Source organism: Aquarana catesbeiana, linkage group LG11 (assembly GCF_042186555.1).
Source record: "Aquarana catesbeiana isolate 2022-GZ linkage group LG11, ASM4218655v1, whole genome shotgun sequence".
Lineage (NCBI taxonomy): Eukaryota > Metazoa > Chordata > Amphibia > Anura > Ranidae > Aquarana > Aquarana catesbeiana.
The window spans coordinates 30,202,873-30,215,553 of NC_133334.1; the positions used below are offsets into that span (position 1 = coordinate 30,202,873).

General features: G+C 44.2%; 1 protein-coding gene across 3 annotated transcripts in view; it reads right to left on the reverse strand.

The window, feature by feature from the left end:
* Positions 1 to 245: 245 nt before the first annotated feature.
* The window catches only part of OSBPL5 (oxysterol binding protein like 5), a 209,883-nt gene continuing 197,447 nt past the window's right edge, over positions 246 to 12,681 (reverse strand). For all 3 annotated transcript variants that reach the window (XM_073604157.1, XM_073604155.1, XM_073604156.1), the window contains 4 exons: positions 10,410 to 10,527; positions 9,789 to 9,906; positions 6,633 to 6,735; positions 246 to 4,807 (listed from right to left, as the gene is read on the reverse strand). In XM_073604157.1, the coding sequence (XP_073460258.1) occupies positions 4,669 to 4,807; positions 6,633 to 6,735; positions 9,789 to 9,906; positions 10,410 to 10,527 (478 nt within the window). In that variant the 3' untranslated portion in view covers positions 246 to 4,668. The remainder of the gene's footprint in view (positions 4,808 to 6,632; positions 6,736 to 9,788; positions 9,907 to 10,409; positions 10,528 to 12,681) is intronic.

Consider the following 12,681-nt stretch of genomic DNA (forward strand, 5'->3'; position numbering starts at 1 on the left):
AAGGCTCCGCTCACCATGTTTGAACCATCATGGATTAGCTGTGCATAGATGTCCAGTTGTACCACACCGAAAAAGCGCCATCTGTGAATCTCTTTTTGTTCCTCCTCCTTGTTAGCTGCAGATGGCACACCCTGCATTGTTATACCAGTTCACAATTTATCTCCTGAAGAAGCAAAAAGCAGAGAAACGCGTTAAGATTTTACAGTTCTTGAAGTTCCACTGTACAGAGTTGAAATTTCTATATTTTTATTGTTCAATTTGGGTTTATTTTTTATTTATGGGTACGGTTCGAAAAGCTGGGAGTGTCTGGTATATTTTAATTGTGAATGTTTCAAATAGGAACTGTTTTGAACCTTTTTGCACGCAATAAAATGTAAGAAAGCTTTTTAATCAATGTTTGTTCATTCCTGAGATTTTTTAGCACCATTAAAGTCCTACATTTTGTTTTCAATATTGTTGAGAAACTGTGCAATTGTACTGAGAAACTATGAGATCCCACTGGGGGGGTCTATAAATCGACATGGACCACGCCCGAGTGGCCCCTCGCCAGAGCTGGCACTTCCTCCCTGACTTCTTCTGGGTGCCGATCTTCGGCCATCTTGATTGGCCAGTGCGGGATAATAAAACTCCCATGGATGCGCAGGAGTTAAGTCATCTTAGCACAAAGGCACTGTGCTGGAATGTATACTGAACTGCGCATGCTCAGCTTCACCTACATTCTAAGGAAGGCTTCGAGCAGGCAAGTAGGTTTACTTTACTGCAGAAAAGACATTGCATGTCTATTTCTGCAATAAAGAGCCTGCCTGCTCACAATTCAACAAAATAAAGGATAGTTCCGCTTTAATCCAGAAAAACTGTGGAAGGGCAAGCTTGCAAAAATGTGAAAGACCAAAACCAAAATGATTTAAAAGTAAACTCTGTAATTCTAATCTAAAATATGTGCTCACTGAAAATTCTCCATACTTTCCCTTTAAGCAGACCGGGCAATAGGTTAAAGGTCACCCCCACACTTAAATATAGTATCTCAGTTGGGAAGTTAAACAGTGAGGTTTATTTATTAAAACTGGAGAGTGCAAAATCAGGCTCACTTCTGCATAGAAACCAATTACCGTATGGGCGGCGCTCGAGTGGAGCCGAAAGTGGCCGAGAAGAGCCGAGGACCGGCTCTGTGTATTTCGGCGCCGGTGGCGCCATTTTCAAATCGGCGGCCGGCAATCGCTCTGCTCAGTCAGCGGGGGATCGCAGGGGATCGGCGTATAACACGCACCCGTGATTTTCCTCTGATTTTAAGGGGGAAAAAATGCGTGTTATACACCGATAAATACGGTAGCTTCTAACCTCAGCTTGTTCAGTTAAGCTTTGGCATTAAAATCTGGAAGCCGATTGGTTTCTATGCAGCAGTGAGCCTGATTTTGCACTCTCCGGCTTTAGTAAATAAACTCGAGTATGTCGCTGACTTATATCTCTCAGGGAGTCCAGTAGTGAGTTCTGCCCAATTGCAGCAGCCTTTTAATTGAGGCAACCACGCAAGTAGACCTGCATATTGTAGAACAAACAACTGCAACTCGGAATCCACCTGGAAGATTGTCACACCATTAATAAAGCTTTGAAGAAGTGGGAAGAGTCACATGCTTCCTCAGTTGATTCTATTCAGTGGTTTCCACCCCAAACTGAAATATCCATTTTTAGAGAAGGTGACCTTTTAAGCATTGACAGGATAAGAAAGGCACAGGGGATCTTAAGTCAGGAAGTAAATTGGTTTTAGAAAACATGCAAACCAGGCCAGATGATAGGGGGATTAGGCATGCCAGCATAGAGGGAAACAGGTGGGGCAGGAAAAGATTTAAGGAGATATGGTTTCATAAAGAGTTTTTGGGAGAGTGGATAGATTTAGCAAAGAAAGGTAAGTATTGTAGAAGCAATATCCAAAAGAGTTAAGGGGCTGCAGAAAAAGAGATGGGGCCAGTAGAGGAGTTAGACACAAAGGAAGGAGAAGAAATTAAGAGACGGGTAGAGAGACAAGCCCTGAGGAGGAGATAGATAGGCAGGCCCCAGTGAGGATTCAAGGAATTTCTGAACGAGAATTAAAATGCAGGCCATGGGGAAGAGTAAGAGACACAGACCAAGGAGAGAGGTTAGAGAGGCAAGCCAAGGTAAGAAGTTAGAGAGGTAGGCCAAGGAGGGGGTCCGAGAGGAAGACCATGGAGAGAAGTTAGAGAGGTAGGCCATGGAGAAGGGTAGAGATGCAGGTCAAGGAGAGGGATCAGAAAGGCAAAGCAAGGAGAGGGTTCACAGAGGCAGGTCAAGGAAAGCGCTTAGAGAACCACCCCAAAGAGGGATGTAACAGAGGCAAGCCAAAGAAAGCGGTAAGAGAATCAAGACAAAGGGAGGTGTTAGACAGAAAAGCAAAGAGGGGTTTGAGAGGCAGGCCCTAGAGAAGACTTTAAGAGGCAGGCCAAGAAGACGGGTTAGGGAGGCCTTGGAGAGGGGTTAGAGATGCAGGCCAAGGAAAGGGGTAGGATAGAAAAGCCAATTACAATGGTTGAAGAGGTAAGCCAAGAAGACCAGTTAGGGTGTTAGGCCTGGGAGGGAGCGGAGTTAGAGATGCAGTCCAAAGAGAGGAGTTAGAGAGGTGTGCCATGGAGATGGATTGGAGAAAGCGTTAGAGAATCATGTAGAGGAGAGGAGAGACCCTGAAGAGGGTTAGAGAGGTAGGTTCTGCAGGTGAGTTTGAGAGGCAGGCTGAGAAGAGGGTTTAGAGAGTTGGGCCAAGGAGAGGAGATCAAGAAAAAACAAAAATAGGAAGACAGGTCAAGGTGAGGAGTATAAGAGGCAGGCCAAGAGTAGGAGTTATAGAGGCAAGTCAGGGAGGGCATCCAGTTCAAGACAGAGTATCAGAAGAGTCGGCAGGCAAGTTAGGGATAAAAGGCATTCCAAAACAAGATTTAAATAAAGAAGGCTGGTCATGAAAATTGATAAGGAGGGTGGGCAGGCAATGAAAAGGTTTAGTGAGATTTGAAGGAACTAGGAAGAGTAATCAGAGACAGCAAAACCTCCTTGCATAGACAAAATAGACAGACAATAGTAACAAACATCAAAAATTAGAAAATGATAAACACATTTTTGAAGTGTCTTAGACCATAGGTTAGGTTATCTTACCCATTTTACTAACATTGTGCCTCTTAAACCCTGTTTAATTGTGCTATATTAAGATTTAAGATCCTGTACTGCAAGAAAAACAGGATATCGGGGCAGATTGAAGTACATTTTCAGTGAGAGGTATTTAGTGGTCTATGCAATGAATATGTTCCATCTGAGCACACTGGGCAGTGTATAAAAATGGTTTGACTTCTGCATAATTCAGACAATATAAACAGTGGAGTCTTATAGCCACTTCTCCACCGCCATTTTCTTGGCAAAAAAAGAGAGATGGACCCAAGGCATATTGCACAGTAGCATGATGCAGAGAACAAAATTGCTGTAAGCCGTGACTGATTTCATATCCCCGCTGCTGTCTACATAAAACAGGCAACGGGAAACCATTAGGTGGAAGCACACAGCGTGTCCCGCTTCTCTGATACTTCATTCAGTTCAACATCAATGAGAAAAGAGACTGAGTACCCCTTGCTCTAAAAAATGGGTGGGCAACATCGGCACTCCGGCTGTGGTGAAACTACAAATCCCGTAATGCCTCTGATTCAGGAAGGCATGCCCCAGGCTGTCAGTCTTGCAATGCTTCATGGGGCTTGTAGCTTCACAGCACCTGGAGTGCCAAGGTTACCTACCCTTGGTCTAAAAGGAAAGGGTGCCCCAACCACTGGAAACATGGCAGTTGTTCGGCCTTCCCCCACTCCCATGGAAACCGTTTTTTTCAACATTATATAGAATAAAAGAATTGCACCTCATCGGTTTCTGGCTGGGGTGGGAAAGTTTGTTGCACCATAAAGTTAATGAGGGGTTGGTATCACTGACCTCTTGAAGCCTGACCAGCCATCATGGACATCTTCACCCACTTACCCTGTTTTGATATAATTGCAGCATTATTGGTGTTTTTGACCTGTTCCCTTTCAATGATTCTGGCTTTAAGCCTTTTGTGAGCTTTGGTTAGATGGACGCCTGTCTAGAACTAGTGGTAAAACCAAGTGCTCAGCCAATGTTATGATTCTATAACAATATTGGGTGCTCACAGAACATCTTTGACTGACAGTGTTATCCTGGTTTAATAAAATGTTGGTTTAAAAAAATATGCTGCTTAGTTCTAAAGCTCTGGGCTGGTCTTATCTTCTGTATTATTTGGCCAATTATTGGATACATGTGTTATAGTCTAATATATCCCTGTGACTCTTGCCAATTATTGTTCTCCTTAGTGGCTGATATGCAATACACGAATTCCTTTCACTGCTTTTACCAAAAAATGTAATGGAAGAAAGAGGGGTTATACATTGCTCCGGTGCACATAGTACAAGTCTTTCATTTAATAGAGCCATGCTGTTGAATGTCATGCTTCTTGCTGATGTTTTTCTTCCACACACGTTAGTAGGGAACTTCTTGGGCAACGTGCTCTCTGAATGTCCCAAACTAGAACTTCCTGTGTGTTTTCCCTGCAAATGTTCATTGGGCAAGGCATGGGTGGATGGCGCTGGCCTGATCCTGGGTCCCCGTGAAATTTTACTTGAACACAAAGTTGATGAAGAGCTGGCAGGCGAGAAAAAGGCAAAGTAGTAGCCAGTGTCGGGACGTTATTAGCAAGGAACTGGAAGGCGAGCACTTGGAAAGTGAGCCGTGATTGGTCAGCGTGTTGAGGTTTCTGAAAAAAAAGTTAAAGATTCAGAAGTATGAAATGAACGGGTATGTGCGCATAACAAAACACCTTCTTTTCCTGTAAGGCCCTGATGCTCAACCTGTGGCTTGAGAACTGCATGTGGCCTTTGGGTTCTTATTGTACGGCCCTCTTGGGCTCAAGCAATCAGTAATAGGAGAAAGACCATTTATAGGTAAATGGACTATAATGGAAGTAATCTCTATCAGTCTCATATTTCTGTTTCCTGCTGCATGTCTCCCATCTCCAACCAAGACCTGTAGACTGTCCCTAGTCTCTGACTATCTCTCATAGTATGTTCACAAGCTTTGACGATCTTTTGTAGCAATGCAGGTCTCCTATATCTAGAAAGATGGCCACCACTGCAATAAGGTCCCTGCACAGGGATTAAATACACTATATTGTCAAAAGTATTGGGACGCATGCCTTCACACGCACATGAACTTTAATAGCATCCCAGTCTTAGTCCGTAGGGTTCAATATTGAGTTGGCCCACCCTTTGCAGCTATAACAGCTTCAACTCTTCTGGGAAGGCTGTCCATAAGGTTTAGAAGTTTGTCCATGGGAATGTTAGACCATTCTTCCAGAAGAGCATTTGTGAGGTCAGGCACTGATGTTGGATGAGAAGGCTTGGCTCGCAGTTTCCACTCTATTTCTATTGGGTTGAGGTCAGGACTCTATGCAGGCCAGTCAAGTTCCTCAACCCCAAACTCGCTCATCCATATCTTTATAGACCTTGCTTTGTGCAATGGTCCAAATCATTTCATGGGAGGGGAATTATGGTGTGGGATTGTTTTTCAGGGTTTGGGCTTGGCCCCTTAGTTCCAGTGAAGGGAACTCTTAAGGTGTCAGCATACCAAGACATTTTAGACAATTTTATGCTCCCAACTTTGTGGGTACAGTTTGGGGATGGTCCCTTCCTGTTCCAACATGACTGCCCACCAGTGCACAAAGCAAGGTCCATAAAGACATGGATGAGTTTGGGGTGGAGGAACTTGACTGGCCTGCACTGAGTCCTGACCTCAACCCGATAGAACACCTTTGGAATGAATTAGAACGGCGACTGCGAGCCAGGCCTTCTCATTCAACATCAGTGTCTGACCTCATAAACATTCCCATAGACACACTCCTAAACCTTGTGGACAGCCTTCCTAGAAAAGTTGAAGATATTATAGCTTTAAAGGGTGGGCCAATTCAATATTGAATTGGATTGTATCAGCCGAAGATTGTTGATTGACTTTTGCCAGTACACTTCTCTCGAGCGCTGGAGTTTGGTCTTTATTTCTCTCCTCCTCAAGACCCTGCATTTTCTGCTTCTGAGTTATGCCCCCAGCATCTATCGCAAAACAACACAGGGTAAGGGGGGGGGGGTGCACTGGGATGTAAGGGAGAGTGTGGGACTCTTGATTTCTGATGGTGGATGCTCTTGACAGCTAATGTAAGGGGTGGTGGGGTGCTCTGGACATCTAGTCTTACAGATACAACTAGCTCTTTGAGAGCAACCATAATGCTGATGTGGTGTTGCCCGCAATGAAATTGAGTTTGAAACCCCTGGAAAGGTGGTGGAATGTCTCTTCTCCGATAGAATCATTGCTGAATCAGTAAAGTTTATTTTAAAATGATGGTGTGTGGCTTGTTAGAAGGTGAAGGAAGAAGCAGTGCTGTCAACAGTATACAACATGACAGTCTGTGTTTTGTCAGACAATGGAGAAGGAAGAGTGCTAGACCAGGAAGCTGTATATAAGGGGACTGCACGTGCCTTGTCAGTTGGTGGAGGAGGAAGCTATACTAGATCGGTAAGCTATGTTTTTACCTGTGTATATCCTGTTGTGTTTTCTGTAAAGATATAACTGCAGCTTGAATTTCTTTCAGTTCATTCTTTTCCTTTCCACATTGTGAACATGGTCCTGGAAAAGCTTTTCAACAACAAATAAATGGTTAATAAAAGTGTACTCAGGTTATCATAAAAAAACAAAAAAAAACAAAAAACAAAAAAAACAAAAAAAAAACACTATTAAAGTGGAGCTGCATTTTTTTTTTTTTTTTTTTGCTAGATGCAGGTAAGTTACCTCTAATGCTGGTTATACTAGGTCTAGTTGGCTTCTCGGAATTCTAAAAATCTAAATATGCATGCTAAAGTAATGCATGTATACTGTTGTATTTTTGATCTATAACAGGGGTCTCCAAACTTTCAAAATGTAGCACCCTGATGTTTAGGCAGGGTGGCTATTAAATTTATCTGCCCAGTGATAGTTGCCTTGGCCAATTGATAGTAGGTCAATTGATTTCACCCTAATGCTGCATACACACAGTCAGACTTTTCAGCTACAAAAGTCCGACATCCCGTCAGACAGACTTTCGACGGACTTTTGGCGGAATTTCAAAAGACTTTCTAACGTCCGGACTTGCCTACACACGATCACACCAAAGTCCGACGGATTCGTACGTGATGACGTACACCGGACTAAAATAAAGAAGTTGATAACCAGTAGCCAATAGCTGCCCTAGCGTGGGTTTTTGTCCGTCGGACTAGCATACAGACGAGTGGATTTCTGGGTCCGGCGGAGTTACGACGTAAAGATTTGAAGCAAGTTCCAAATCTATAGTCTGTCAGATTTGCGACTGGAAAAGTCCGGTAAAGGTCCGGTGAAGCCCACACATGATCAGATTGTCAGCCGGATTTGGTCCGTCGGCGTCCGTCGGACAAGTCCGGTCAAAAAGTCTGACCGTGTGTACGCGGCAAAATTCTGGAATTGCTGCACTTCTCTCTTCTGTCACCAGATGGCCGGGTATCTGGTGGCATAAGATAAGACAAGGACAGATTAGGAATAGATGGGGTATCTCACCCAATGGGCAGGGATCTTCTTGGGTTCATTGGCCTGCTGGGAGAGCCTATTTATTTGGGTGGAGTCAGGTGATTGGGGTTCTGTGCCACCTGGACTGTCTGGGTGGATGTGTGTTGTAATGCCCCAGGTTGCTAGGCCATAAGCCTTGGGCCTATCCCGGGGACATCTGGATGCTAAGCTGTCTGAGAGCCTAGCCAGAAGCAAGAGAGCAGCGTAGGGTTGGGACTGCAGTTCAACCAGAAGTTATGGTTCCACATAGCTCCCAACTGTCCCTGATTTCAAGGGACTGTCCCTGATTTGGAGCAATGTCCCTCTGTCCCTCTTTCCTCCTCATTTGTCCCTCATTTTGGTCTGATCCATATAGTTGTATATAAAATCCACTTTTTATCTTTCAAAACGTGTTGCCCAGCGCTAAACCTTTCATCCAATTTCTAAATTGCTGCATTTGTACATTTTACAAGCCAATATAAATAAATAGTAGTGGTAAAAAAAAGCACTTGTGGATTTAATTAACCTTTTTTATGGTTAATTCTCCTTTACGGGTGTGTGGCTGGGGGCATGTCTTATGCCTATATACGTTTGTTATTAGGTGTCCCTCATTCCTATGTCAAAAGGTTGGGAGGTATGGTTCCACCGGCCGGGAAAGGTGAAGAAGTGGGAAAACTTCAGCAAGTGCAAAGTCAGGGACCCAGCAGGACAGCAGAGGTGCCGCTTGTGGAGTGCCAAGCCAGGGACCTAACGTGTCAGCAAGGCTGAAGTTTGATGAGTATCTGTGAGTGCCAAGCCAGGGACCCAGCGGTGAAGCGGGGGTGACGCTCGAGGAAGATACTGAGTGCTAGATTGGAAGAGCTCAGGGGATCCAGTGGCAATGGATCAGTAAGTCTAGTGAAAGACTGAGAGCTCAGTGGAAGTGAAGTTCTACAATAGGAGATTGTAGAAGAAGTGAAAGAGTTCATTGCAACCTTTGTTAGAAAGACTGTTGCCATAGGAGACAGAGTTCCTACTCATGCAGATGTGGTGTCTGGCTAGATACCTTTCCCTGCATGGCTGTCTGCCTATAGAAGTCTCGGGGTCTGCCAATTAACATTGCATCCACTTAAGGGTGTCCTGGCACAAACCCTCTCTCCCACAGTTCTGTTTAAGAGACAATAAATCTCTTTGCATTCAAGCAGTGTCTGGCGCCCATCAATCTACTTTACATTACACCCACCATGCCTTGTAACCCACTCTACACAGAAGGATGTCAACTGTCCCTAACCCTGGAGGTCACTATTAGGCCTTAGGGGCCCCGGGGTTTGACTACACAAACAAAGGGCCAGTTTACCGTCCTTCAGACTTTAGGGGGGCATCAGTGGGAGTAAACCATCCCTCATCATTGGTGTCATTAGGAGGAATTAGGCTCCGTCACTGGTGTCATTGGGAGGAATTGTGCCCCATCACTGGTGTCATTGGAAGGAATTGTGCCCAATCACTGGTGTCATTGGAAGGAATTGTGCCCAATCACTGGTGTCATTGGAAGGAATTGTGCCTAATCACTGGTGTCATTGGGAGGAATTGTGCTCCATCACTGGTGTCATTGGAAGGAATTGTGCCCAATCACTGGTGTCATTGGGAGGAATTGTGCTCCATCACTGGTGTCATTGGAAGGAATTGTGCCCAATCACTGGTGTCATTGGGAGGAATTGTGCTCCATCATTAGTGTCATTGGGCCCCATCGCTGGTGTCATTAGAAGGAACTCTGCCCCATCTTTAATGTAATTGTTAGGATTTGTGTCCTGTCATTGGTGTCATTGGGAGGAATTGTGCCCTATCATTAGTGTTATTGGGCCCCATCGCTGGTGTGATTAGAAGGAACTCTGCCCCATCGTTGATGTAATTGTTAGGAATTGTGCTCCATCGTTGGTGTCATTGGGAGGACTTGTGCCCTTCATGGGTGTCAGTGAATGAAAATAGAGCCCAAAGGGCCAGATAAAAGCAAGCAACAGGCCACTGTTTGGAGACCACTGATCTATAGGATACCTTTTTTACTTTATGCACTGACACTTCTCTGTAGATTTTCACAGGGAGGATTGAACTAGCATTAGTTGACAGAAAAGATGAATGGACTCAGAACAGTATAATACCTTCCTCATCAGAAGATTCGTGTCCCGGCTCAGGGGTGGAACAGCTGCTCTCAGTGGTCTGGCTGCTGATGGACGGCTGCTCACTGGCCTTACGACGTCGGCCCTCCTGATTACTCCTCTAGTAAAGGAAACACAGTAAAATAAATACACATTTCCTAATGTGTCCCCATCAGTTGATGGCAGCTAAAACGGGGTAAGAGACACTACAAAAAAGATATGCAAATTGTAAAGCAATGTAAAAAAATTGTGGTGAAAAGTTGGAAAGTTGTCCTTGGAGGTTTAGTGGAGAAGACAGTTGGTTGGTTGTCATCCAGGATAAAGTGGGTGTGGGCATAGCTAAAGGATATGCAGCTAAGAAGAAGTGTGGGAATGAAAAGTATATGATTGGTTTTAATTGTTTTTAGCCATGATGAAGGAGTAACAATCCTCTGTAATGTGTTGTTTTTTTTTGTAGTCTATCTAAGATCTCATAAATAAAAATCGAATTAGAGATGCAATTATCTTGGTACATATTTAAGTGAAGTCCTATCCACACCTTTTTTTTTGTTGTCTCTTAGATTGGACCAAGCTGCAAAAATGATGCAATGTGTATGTAAATCAAAGGAAAATTAGCCCCAATACCTTGTGCGCCAGGTTCGTGCGGGGTGCCAGCATGCTGGTAAGGTTCCTCTTCACAGTTTGCAGCATTCCGTCTTTTTCGTACTGGGCAATGTCAGTTAGCGGGTTCCAAGGACGCATGCTACAAGAACAGGGACATATATTGCACAAGTCAGGCCTTCTGCTGCTTGGATAACCCCGCGGGCTAAAGAGACCATGAAAACCAACTGATTCATAATTATGTAAAGTTCTTGGGAAATAACCTTATACCTTCTTCCTGATAATCTTGTTCCTTACTGCAATCTAGAAGTATGCATAAAGAATAGTCCTCTTCTCTATGAGCAGTCGCTGGTGTCCCCGGTTGCACCTGGTGGTGACAGCGGTGGTGGGAGGACCAGTGCTGCTCAACTTTATCTAGTTAAGGACCGGAAGTTTTCCCCCCTAATGACCAGGCCAATTTTTTTGCGATACAGCATTGCGTCGCTTTAACTGACATTTGTGCAGTCGTGCAACGCTGTACCCAAAAAAAAAAAAAAATGCATGTCCTTTTTTTCATACTAATAAAGCTTTCTTTTGGTGGTATTTGATCACCTGTGCATTTTTTTTTTTGCGCTATAAACAAAAAAAGACGACAATTTTGAAAAAACAATATTATTTACTTTTTGCTATAATAAATACCCCCCAAAAAAACGTAAAAAACAAATTTCTTCATTAGTTTAGGCCAACGTGTATTCTTCTACATATTTTTGGTAAAAAAAAAAAAAAAAATATCGCAAAAAGGGTATATTGATTGGTTTGCGCAAAAGTTATAGCATCTGCAAAATAGGGGATATATTTATGGCATTTTTATTATTAATTATTTTTTTACTAGTAATGGCGGTGATCAGCGATTTTTAGCGGGAATGTGACATTGCGGCGGACAGATCGGACACTTTTTTGGGACTAGCGACATTCATACAGAGATGAGAGCTAAAAATAGCCACTGATTACTGTATAAATGTCACTGGCAGGGAAGGGGTTAACACTAGGGGGCGATCAAGGGGTTAAGTGTTCCCTGAGGAGGTGTTTCTAACTGTGGGGGGGAGGAGACTGACTGGAGGAGGAGAGAGATCGCTGTTCCTAACCACTAGGAACAGCAGATCTGTCTCTCCTCCCCTAACAGAAAGGAGATCTATCTGTTTACATTGACAGATCCCCGTTCTGTGTCTCTCAGGAGCTAACACGGGTGGCCGATGTACAATGACGGCGATTCGCCCAGGATAGCCAACAACTGCGGCGGCTAGTCTTAAAGTGGTTAAAGAAATATTGGGCTCCATTCACTAAAGCAGATTGCATGGGGTACTTAGATGATCTGACACATTTTTCCCAAATACTGCATGCAATGTTGAAAATGTTAATTCACTATCCCTTAATGCGGTATTTATCTTAAAAACACTTGGTAAATACCGCATAGAACAGCTTTAAAGTCAGTTCGCTAAAGGAAAAAAAATAATAAATGCATGCGGTAAATAGGAAGTGATCCAGACATGCGATACTTCAAGAATGCATTTTATCTCAGCTGGTTTTTAAGGAGCCATCACCTGCCGGCATCCTTAACAACCAGTAAATAGTAGGTTGTTAAGAAGTGGGCGGCCACCGCGTCCTTAACATCCATGACTCATCTGCATCAGCAGAATGTTAACAAAAGAATCTACAGCATTTAAAAATGTAAAAAAAAAACAGTGTGGGGGTCCCCTCCCGATCCATATCAAGCCCCTCAGGTTTGGTATGGATTTTGAAGGGAACCCAACCCTATGCCAAAATTGGTGGGGGGGTGCCCCCCAAAATCCATGCCAGACCCTTATCTGAGCATGCAGCCTGGCAGGCCAGAAAATAGAGGGGGGGGGACAAGCAAGCGCCCCCCCCTCCCCCCCCCCTCCCCCCCCCGAACCATACCAGGCCACATGCCCTCAACATGGGGGGGTACTCCCTCCCAAAGCCAAGTCTATGGGGACAAGGGCCTCTTCCCCACAACCTTGAGTGGTGGTTGTGGGGAGTGGGGGGCTTATCAGAATCTCCCCCCTATTATTGTATGGTACATTGTACATTGTATGGATGAAGACCCAAACTTTTTGCTGTTTGGCCTCCTGTTTAATGGGAGTCAAGTATCATATTAAGAAGCGGTATTTGTATAGCTGATGACAGCTTGTCAGCTTGGGGAGGGGTCATTTGGTGATCAGGATTGTCGGGATCTGTCGCCCTGAGTCTTTCAGATTTTTAATTACATCATGATTGACGATAGATTTACAAAGGGCAA